At 33.0% G+C, this 10,745-nt stretch overlaps 1 protein-coding gene across 1 annotated transcript in view; it reads left to right on the forward strand.

The window, feature by feature from the left end:
- The first annotated feature begins 7,174 nt into the window (after positions 1-7,174).
- Positions 7,175-10,745, forward strand: part of cacna1hb (calcium channel, voltage-dependent, T type, alpha 1H subunit b) — a 54,822-nt gene continuing 51,251 nt past the window's right edge. Inside the window, 3 exon segments of the mRNA XM_073842671.1 lie at positions 7,175-7,184; positions 9,321-9,372; positions 9,538-9,615. Coding sequence (XP_073698772.1) covers positions 7,175-7,184; positions 9,321-9,372; positions 9,538-9,615 — 140 coding nt within the window.

The following is a 10,745-nucleotide window of genomic DNA, read 5'->3' on the forward strand; positions in this document are numbered from 1 at the left end:
CGTAGAATTTTTATATTACTTTATTTATTATTATTTCAGTATTTTCAACTATATATTGATGATAAAGTTTTGCACTATTCTCTATGCACACTATTCCCTATTTTAGTGCTAATACTGCAAACACAACTTTTGTCAAGCCAGTAAACCATCCTTAATTGAAAATAAGCGAAAGCACAAACATAGAAAGGATATGGGCTGCACACAAGAGCAAGGCACCAGCTGCGGGGTCGTGTGCTCTGGTGGAGCCAGAAGAACACCACCGGTGCAAGGGACGGATATGGAAGCTGCGCATTCTCCTTCACCTCAGCCACGCTGCCAGTGGACTCCCAAGATGCTCCGCCACTTCCAGTAAGGCCACCGGGCAGGTCCTCTGCCTCCTCAAGGCACGGGCCATCAGCCTGAACCGGTGCAGTCAGGCTGGCTTGGGCCCGATCCGGCCACAGGGATGGTTCTGTGTCCTCACCGGTGGTCATGATGATAGAATGGTGGGCAGCAATGCGACCCTGCTGATGGGAACGTCACTCATATACCAGTCCTCCATCCTAAGAAAATGTACTAATGCGCATTATGCATTTAACTTTCTCTGCATATGGGTTAGACCATCTAAAAATCATTTACTCGTCTCGCCCTTACATTTCAAACCCTCTTGACTTTGTGTTCCACAGAAGGGCTAGTCACAGCTGAAAGTGTAAATACCCTAATATATTAAAAACACCAGCTTATTAAGAGATAGCAAGTTCCTTTCATCAAAAGGTAAGTCAGAGGAACATCAATCACGCTCTCTGTTCATTACCATTAAGGCCATCACTAGAGTGGAGCCAAAACTGACGTCTATTCCCTGCAGTAGGTTTTTTAGATGTCAATGCAGAAAGTGCTGGCAAACCTATTGTTCTGTCAGGAGTATTATTACTTTTCAAGCCTTATAATGTAATCTAAGTCCAAACTATAAATTGTAGAAACAAGGAATGTAAACTTTGGAATGAAGGCCAATGGCTGTGCGAGGATTACAAATCGCACAAACTGGACTGTTTGGACAGCGTTGTAGAGCAAGAGAAAAAAAATAAACAAATCCTCAGTTGCTTGGTTATATTTTATGAACATATTTTTAAAAAAAAAAGGTCTATTAATGACAAATGGACAGGGTTTCTATAAATAAGCAAACATGCTTGGAAATATTATTAATTAATAATTAAGGAATCAAACATCAGGAATCTCTGCTGGAGTGTAAAATTATCAATAAAAAAAATACAAAAAATAAAAATATATATGACCCTGGACCACACAGCCAGTCATATAGGGGTTTTTTTTATTATTGAGATTTACATATCATCTAAAAAGATGAAAAATAAGCTTGTTAGTATAGGACAATATTTGGCCGAGATACAACTATTTTAAAATCTAGAAATATTGAGAAAATCAACTTAAAATTAAGTTCTTAGCAATGCATATTACTAATCAAAAATTAAGTTTTTATATATTTATGACAGGAAATTTACAAAACATCTTCATGAAACATAATCTTTACTTATTATCCTAGTGATTTTTGGCATAAAAGGAAAATTGATAATTTTGACCCATACAATGTATTTTTAACTATAAACCTGTGCTACTTAAGATTGGTTTTGTGGTCCAGGGTCACATATTAAGACCTAATTTCAGAGAATGTATTTTGAGATTATCATTGGCATTGGATTTTTTAAATTTCATTGTTTGATTTCCTTGCAAGTTTAGCAGAATCTAGAGTAAATAGTTAAACGTTTAGTAGTTTCAATTTTCCAAAAAACAAAAATGCTATATTAAATTACCATAAACAATAAAAATACTAATTTTAAAGAAAAAAATGCGAAAAAGCTACAGTAAAAACCTGTTAACTGGTAAGTTACATAATATATGGTCGTAGGCTAGGCCTATATAAGACAATTTTGCTGTAAACTGTACAATCAATTATTTTACAAGTTTAATAAAATAGAACCAAATCAAAAATCCAAATTTACCTAAAAATATGCTTTTAGTGTTTAAAAAGTATGAGCAATCAGGGGAATTCCTAAAATTCCCTTCGGGAATTGTCCTGTTTATATTTGTTTATATTTTATTTTAAGCTCGTTTAGTGTTTAGTGGGCTAAACACATCATTTTTGTTTGGTTGGAAGTTGGAACAGCAGCTACGCTAATTATTTCTCTATTTGTTTCTCTGTTTCTGCCACGGGATTTCCATCCCGTGGTAACTAGGATTTACACAAGATTCAGTCTGGATTCAGAAGAAGAGATGATGCCGACCCCTCAGAGGACCGCAGATGATGCCAGCCTTGAAACAACATACAGCACTACATAATTTTCTTACAAGTTTGATCACAGCACATAATCATTGCAATTAGTGTTCATCATCTGTTTGATTACACAGTTACTGATTTTAACATTTATATCATATGTACATCGACTTGACATACAGTATTCACCACTAAATACTAAAATTACTAAATATATTGTAGTAGCCTAAACTTTTGTACAGCGCTTTGCAACGATTCGTATTGTGAAAAGCGCTATACAAATAAACTTGAATTGAATTGAATTGAATTGTCTAGACTTTCAGTTTATGTTATACTGTTAATGTTTTTAATGCAAATTTCAGTGTCATATGTGTTACACCGACGGTAGGCTATTTCGTCTGAGTAACACTCATATCTGTTTTGTGATTATCATTATTATGACATCAAAGTCATTATGTGGCCTTCAATTGTCCCGTCCTTGTTATTATCCTTACATTTTCCAGTAGCAAACAGATTTAATCATATAAATAGTTTGGGAAAATAGTATTACATCATTTTAATGATACTGTAAATTATACAGTCAACCAAAAAATGCCATTCCGTACTGCTTTCAACATCGTCACTGCATTTTATACGGTAAAGTTCTCCCAAACACATCTGCCAACTGCCAGTTTCTTACAGTAGATTGAAGCAAACATGTTTACAGTGTAGTTTTCTTACCGTGTGTGAAATGACAGCACGTTCTGGCTCATGCTCTCAACTGCGGCTTCCAATCCCACATAAAATTAGTCCCATCACGTCCCTTCTTTACGAAAGGATCCGAAAAGCAAAGACGATGCATAAAACTCTCAGTTACATCTGGTTTAGGGAACTCCTTGAGTGATAATACTCCGTGAGAAGCGTGAGGGTCAGCGCAGCGCGTCTTAGCTCAATCGCCTCAGAAGCCTGAAGTTTCTGCTGGACGCGTGACGCGCTCTGTGTCGCGGGGAGAACTCCTGTGCGCGCGCGCGCTCGCGCGTTCTCTCTCTTCTCTCTCTCTCTATCTCTCTCAGTTCAGAACAAACGCGCGTCGTCCACAGCAGCGCAAATTTATTTCTTCCGGAAGAAAGTGAGATGTAGAGGACAGGGATTCCCCCAGGAACAGGTCCAGATTCCGCAAAACATTTCTAGCTGCTTTCACACACTCCCCTGACGGCATAAATTTGCCTTAAAGATCAGATTTGTGTTATTTTGAGGGGAGAGTTTCATAAGATTGCGTTTTTATCCAATAAGTGACCTGAGCCCTTCTACCTCAGATGTGGCCATCTCTGATCATCATCACCATCTCTGCTGCTCTTAATGAGCTCATCCCAAAGGACTTATAGTCCACTTTCACCTCTGACCTTTCAAGGATTGACCTTTGATTACCTTAAATTACATCTTCAGCCAGTTCTCGGTCTCCAATCAGCTATTATTTTTGACTTATTTGTTTTGGTGTCAGAGAACATAGAAGAGCAACCACACACACATCTATAAATGAGGACATATAATTCTGTATTTATATGTTTTAATTTTATAATAGTCTTTTTCAGTAAAAGGAAATTGTTTATTCCACATTCGATGGTGTTCCAGAAGAATATTTTTCAGTGAACACACTCACAAATGTATTGCACTATAACAAGAAGTCATTTCAACATATTGTTGAATTGATTATTTCTGCTGTACATCAGACTTTTTTTTATATGTATGTGTCCTACAAAACAGAGCTCTACATTTTTCATATAGACTATAGTTTGATGAAAAACAGCCCAAACAGCTGAGAAAAACATCAAAATCATTTTAAGATTTCACCTGTGAAGCGATAAGCTACGTGTTCGTAAGAGACAAATTCACCATTAAATTTTAACTTGTTTCTGGCTATGAATCCTCCTCCATCTTTAATATTGCTTTTTCCTGAGTCATCTCAGGAAGCATTATTATGGATTATGGACTGTTTTTTTTAGCCAGTAGCCACAGTTTAAAGTTAAAACCTTAATGATGGATTTCTTACAAACACACAGCTTTGACTGATAATCTGGAGTCATGTGGATTATTGTGATTTTTTTTATCAGCCATTTGGACTTTCATTCTGAAGGCACCCATTCACTGCAGAGGATCCATTGGTGAGAAAATGACACAATGCTAAAATTTCTCCAAATCTTTTCAGATGAAGAAACAAACACCTGGTGAGTAGAGCTGCATGATTCTGGATAAATTGAGAATTACAATATTTTTGTTTCAAATAGAGATCATGATTCTCCCACGATTCTGAACTAAGAAAAATAACATGTAATGTAAATACTTCACTTGTTCCATTAATGAATGAACCAGCATTTTTGAACAAATCTCTTGAATGAATGATTCAATGATAATAAATATTTTTAACAGTCATTTATCGCCACCTAGTGGAGAAAACAATATAATCAAAATGAATTATTTACTCCCCCTTCCTGCATCCTAGGTGTATATGACTTCCTTCTTTCAGACAAATGCAATCTGAGTTATATGAAAATTATCCTGGCACTTTCAAGCTTTAGAATGGCATGGGTTGCCATTTCCCTTCAACAGTCCAAAACAAGTCTAATAAAGTATATCCATCCATAATAAAAAGTGCCTCACGTGGCTCCGGGGGGTGAAAAAAGGCCTCCAATAATGCCAAAACAAAACAACAGTCACAAATTAGAAATACAAAACAAAGATTTGTAAAGAAATATGTCATAGGATTTCGATATAAACCAAGAGGAGATTGGTTTTCCTTTGCTAAAGTCAGGAAACTTTGCTACCTTTTCCTCCTGTAAACAAATGTTGGTTTTTGCAAGACTCACTGGTGCATGCACAATGCATACTTCCTACAGCAGCCACCTGGAATGGCTTCTTTGTAAGACCAGTTGGTGCAAGCTAGATTAAAGTGATTATTACGGTAAATATGTTCTGTTTTCTTACAGAAGCACATCAACTCTCTACAGGAGGCCATTATTCACCCCCCGGAGTAAGGCACTTTTTTATGGATGGATGCACTTTATTGGACTTGTTTTGGACTGTTAAAGACAAAAGTCATGATGTATTGTCAAGTATGGTGACCCATACTCAAAATTGGTGCTCTGCATTTAACCCATCCAAGTGCACACACACAGCAGTGAGAAGTGAACACACACTGGAGCAGTGGGCAGCCATTGCTCCAGTGCCCAGGGAGCAATTGGAGGCACTATTGAAGGTAGAAAGAGCGCTGTTCATTCACAATCTCCACCTTCAATTCCTGCTGGTGTGGGAATCAAACCAGCAACCTTTGCATTACAAGCCCAACTCTCTCACCATTAGGCCATGGCTGCCCCAGCCAAGCACCCGCCCATGCCATTATAAAGCTTGGAAGTGGCAGAATAATTTTAATATAACTCCGATTGCATTTGTCTAATAGAAGGAAGTCATATACGCCTATAGGATGCCTGAATGGTGAGTAAATAGTGGGCTAATTTTCATTTTTGACTGAACTAACCCTTTAACAAACATTATTTGAAGCTCCAGTTACTTTCAGTAGATGATTTACTTTTTTTTTTAATCGCTAACATAGACATCAGTGTTTATATCAGAACTATAAATGGCTGAAAATACAGTTTGTGAAGCTGTTTCATATCTAAGCATGATAACTTCTCTCTCCATGTCAGCAAACACAGATTTGAATCAGTGTTGCCAAGTCAGGCTAGTTTAACACTGTTTCCACAAGTTGTTTTTCATGTCCTTGGGTTGAAGCAACCACAGCAACGTAATATTTAGCCCATGGATTGCTGATTTTTGAACCCTGCCAAAAAGTGTGTATTTTACCTCCTAGAATGTGATTTTTACTGGGGGACCCCCCTCGAAATGTGATTATGCTGGTTTTGTTGTGAAAACCTGGCAACACTAATTGTTCTGGTATGACTTTTTTTTTTTTTAAAGCTTTTTTTTAAAACTTAGCTTGTTTTGCTGCTTTGTATTGCAAATTAGTGTGTCTTACCATATTATTTTAATGTATTATCTTAATTATGAACACTGGTTTGTAGTGCATGCAGTTTAACGTTTACTGCACGTTGTTATTCTTATCGTTATTTTCCTATACAAGTCTCGCCCATAGGCTTCCGCGGTGAAGAATAAGATGGATAGACAAAGACAAATAATTGTTATTTAGAAATATGATCGCGACTGGGTGTTTGAATCGAGATTGCGATTAACTAACAATAAATCATGCAGCTCTACGGGTGAATTTTTAGCACATTTTCATTTATGGATGAACTATTTTTTTAAACACACAAATAGTTACACTTCTATCAAATTCTAAAAATCAAATTCATCTTCTCGCAGCGTTGAGCACAAACTTCATGTTTTGAATCAGCTTTTGGAGGCATTTGGAGATGCCTTCATTAAAAAAAAAAAAAAATACATCCATAAATAAAAAATGCACATTTTTTGGGTTAGGGTTATGTATAATACACCTTACACAAAAAACATCCGAAGCCGTTTATATAGCTGAATAAACATATTTGTGTGCGAATCTGATTTTTTGCCAGACACATGATATCTGCATTAGTTTTGTGACCCGGGTTAGGTTGCCATAACAACCACTGCGATGACATCACCACAAAATGCATTCTGTTTCCTGAATGTTCTGCTTTAGAACAAAGTGATGCCATTGTGAAACATGAGGAGTGAAGAGTTAAGTTAAAGTTTAGTTCCGACCCTAATTAAACACACCTAAATGAGCTAATCAAGGATTATTGAACATCACAGGCGAGTGTGTTAGAGCAGGGCTGGAAATAAACTCCTCAGGACAGTGACCCTCCAGGAACGAGATCTGAATTTGAAGCTGATAAGAATGATATACCCAGAAGCATTACGGTGTTAAAGGGTTAATCGCAGATGACTTGCTGTAAGTGGATACTCCTCAAATGATTGTGGAGATGAAGCGCTCAGACTAATGGTGCATGTAAGCATCTATTAAACCAAGTGCATGCTTTGTGCTCTGTTTGTGGGAGTTTGAGCTGTAGAGAGGAGCGTTTATAGATTTAAACAGGTTACTGGCCTATAGCGTTCCACTGTGACTGCAGCACCAGAAAACTGCAACATGGGCAATACACCCTCTCTCTCTCTCTCTCTCTCTCACACACACACACACACCCACACACACACACACACACACACACACACACACACTTTCGATCTCCTATACTTGTATGCATACAGTATTTAAATGTCACTGACTTGTCTCATCTTGGGTTTTTTTAAAAGTCAAGAACTTAATAAGCAGTACTATTTAGAATAATTATAACCCAAAAGCTAGCTGTTTTGCATTTCTATATATAAAAAAAATGAATAACTAAATTTTATTAAAGAAGATTGCTGCGGATTTTGACAGATTATGCTTTTTTTTTTGCAATTTAAAAACCTATATAAAAACAATTTAATTATTAATTATACTAATTCTAAATATTGCAGCGTAATCCTAACCCAAAAGCTGTGTCTTATGCATTTCTAAGAGGAAAAAAGAAATTTAAAGAGATTTTATTAATGAACACTTCCCTACTGCAGATTTTGTCAGATATTGCTAAAATATTGCATTTTTAATATTTTTTTAAATATTATAAAATAATTTTTAAAATACAAATGCTAATATTAAAATGTTTAATATTATTATACTTATTATAATTACTATAGACTAACTTTTGCATTTTTAGATTAAATAATAAAAAATAAATAATAATTTTAAAAAATGAACACTTCCCTCTTTTTAAATATCAAATATTTAAATATTTATTAATTAAAAATATTTAAATGATTATTAATCTTAAAATGACTATAGACTATCCAAAAGCTAATACAAAATGTAAAAATCTTTTACATTTTTAGATAAAAAACAACTTTTATTTAATAATTTTTAAATATCGAATGCTAATATTTAAATGGTGTTTAATCTCATATTACTATAGAATAATCCTAACCCAAAAAGCAATCTCTTTTGCATTTTTAGATTAAAAAAACTTTTTTTTTTAAAATATGAACCCTTTCCTCTTTTAAATATTACATGCTAAAATTTAAATGATTATTAATCTTATAATTACTATAGACTAAACTCAAGAGCTATCTCTTTTGCATTTTTAGATTAAAAAATAATTTTATTTAAATGTATTTATTTATTAGCATTTTTAAACTATCAAATGCTAATATTTAAATGATACATGACTAATTCCAAACCAAAAGTTTAGAAAGCAGTTTAGAATCTTTTTCGCATTTTTAGATAAAATAATAATGATAATAATTTTTAAATAATGAATAATTAAATCAAATATTTTAATTAAAATTACTATAGACTAATCCAAATCCAAAAGCTATCTTTTTACATTTTTTGCTCTTTTTAAATATCAAAAGCTAAAATGTAAATTATTCGTATAATTACTAGACTAAACCCAAAAGCTATCTTCTTTTGCATTTTTATATATATAAAAAAACTTTTTTTAATAATGAACATTTCCCTATTTTCTCCATATCAAATGCTAATATTTGAATGATTGTTAATCTTATAGTTGCTATAGACTAATCTTAACCCAAAGGCTATCTCTTTTGCATTTTTAAATAATTATAATAATAATCTTAATTTAATAATGAACATTTCCCTCTTTTTAAATGCCAGATGTCAAAATGTAAATGATTATTAATCTTATAATCACTATAGACTAATCCTAACCTAAAAGATCTCTTTTGCATTTCAGATTAACAATCAATCAATAACTCAATCAATCAATAAACATGTCGACAAAGAACTAAAGCACATATTCATGTCATGTCATGCTAAAAACCAAAAACAAACATCACAGCTTTTTCTTTACTATACAGTAAGGCAAAGTTCACATGCAATTTAGTAATACTGCAGAAAAGGCTTTGTAGACTGGTTTTAGCATGAGGACTGTGTGATGGATTGAGGACAGAGCAAAAATCAATGTGATCACTCAGCGGAGTAAATGAAGGGAAACAACACTATAGGTGACGTGATGTGTTTGATCCACTGCAGTGCTTCTTCCTCAAGTAAGTCAAGAGCACATAGTGGGAAAAGGTCAACCAAGGTAATGTGACAAGCACTAAAAAAAATTTAGTAACGTGGATAATATATAACAAGGTAGCCCTATTAGCAAATAGGGTTTGAAAAAGTTTTTTAAGAGTTTTTATACAGTTATACACACATGCACACACATATACATTTTAACTGTCTGTTTTGCTCAATTTTGCAGAGAAAACATTACCTTTAAAGCCACCGCAGAACTGGCAGTTTTAGTTTCTTATTTAGAGTATCATTTTATTTATTTTTTAATTGAAAAAGAAGACTGTTGGTAACTAAGCTGTTTTGGACAAAATTTTCTTGATTCTCAAATGAACTTCTTTTATGGTACATAGTTTATTTTAGGCCGTTGTAGCCTTAATGTAGTGTGTAATAAAATTTATGTTGAATCAAATGAAATATTTCTCTCTAAAGCTACTATTTGTAATGTCTACTTGATACTTTCTCATTTAACACAATAATGGCTTTAAATAATATTTTGTGGCTAATTTCACAGCCAAATTTAATTTGCGATTAATCGACACATGTAATTATTTGGATTAAAAATTTTAATCAACTGACAGCCCTAATATATATATCATAAATAATTTTTTATTAAAGAACACTGCTGCAGATTTTGACTGATTATTCTAAATTGCGTTACTTTTTTTTTTAACAATTTAAAAAATCTATATAAAAACAATTAAATTATTAATTATACTAATTCTAAATATTGTAAAGTAATCCTAACCTAAAAGCTATGTCTTATACATTTCTGGAAGAAAAAAAATATATAGATTTTATTAATGAACACTTCATTTTTTTAAATAAATTATATTTAAAATATAAAAGGAATTTTACTGAAATTATTTTTGTTATTTCTAATTCCTATAGACTAATCATAACCAGAAAGCTAGCTGTTTTGCATTTCTAGATAAAATCAAAATGAATAAATAAAAAATAAATATTTTTTATTAAAGAACACTGCTGCAGATTTTGACAGATTATTCTAAATTGTGTTACTTTTTTTTTAGCTATTTTAAAAATCTATATAAAAACAATAAAATTATTAATTATACTAATTCTAAATACTGTAGAGTAATCCTAACCCAAAAGCTGTTTTATACATTTATAGAAGAAAAAAAGATGGATTTTATTAATGAACACTTAAAAAGATAAAAAAAATCTTTTTTTTGTAGGACACATATAAAAGTAATTTTACTGAAATTCTTTTTGTTATTTCTTAATACTATAGACTAATCATAACCCGAAAGTTAGCTATCAAATCAAACTAACAATCAAATTATTAATTATACTAATTCTAAATTTACTGTAGAGTAATCCTGACCAAAAAGCTATGGCTTGTACATTTCTAGAATGGAAAAAAAAAAAAAAAATAAT

Source organism: Garra rufa, chromosome 6 (genome assembly GCF_049309525.1).
Source record: "Garra rufa chromosome 6, GarRuf1.0, whole genome shotgun sequence".
Classification (NCBI taxonomy): domain Eukaryota; kingdom Metazoa; phylum Chordata; class Actinopteri; order Cypriniformes; family Cyprinidae; genus Garra; species Garra rufa.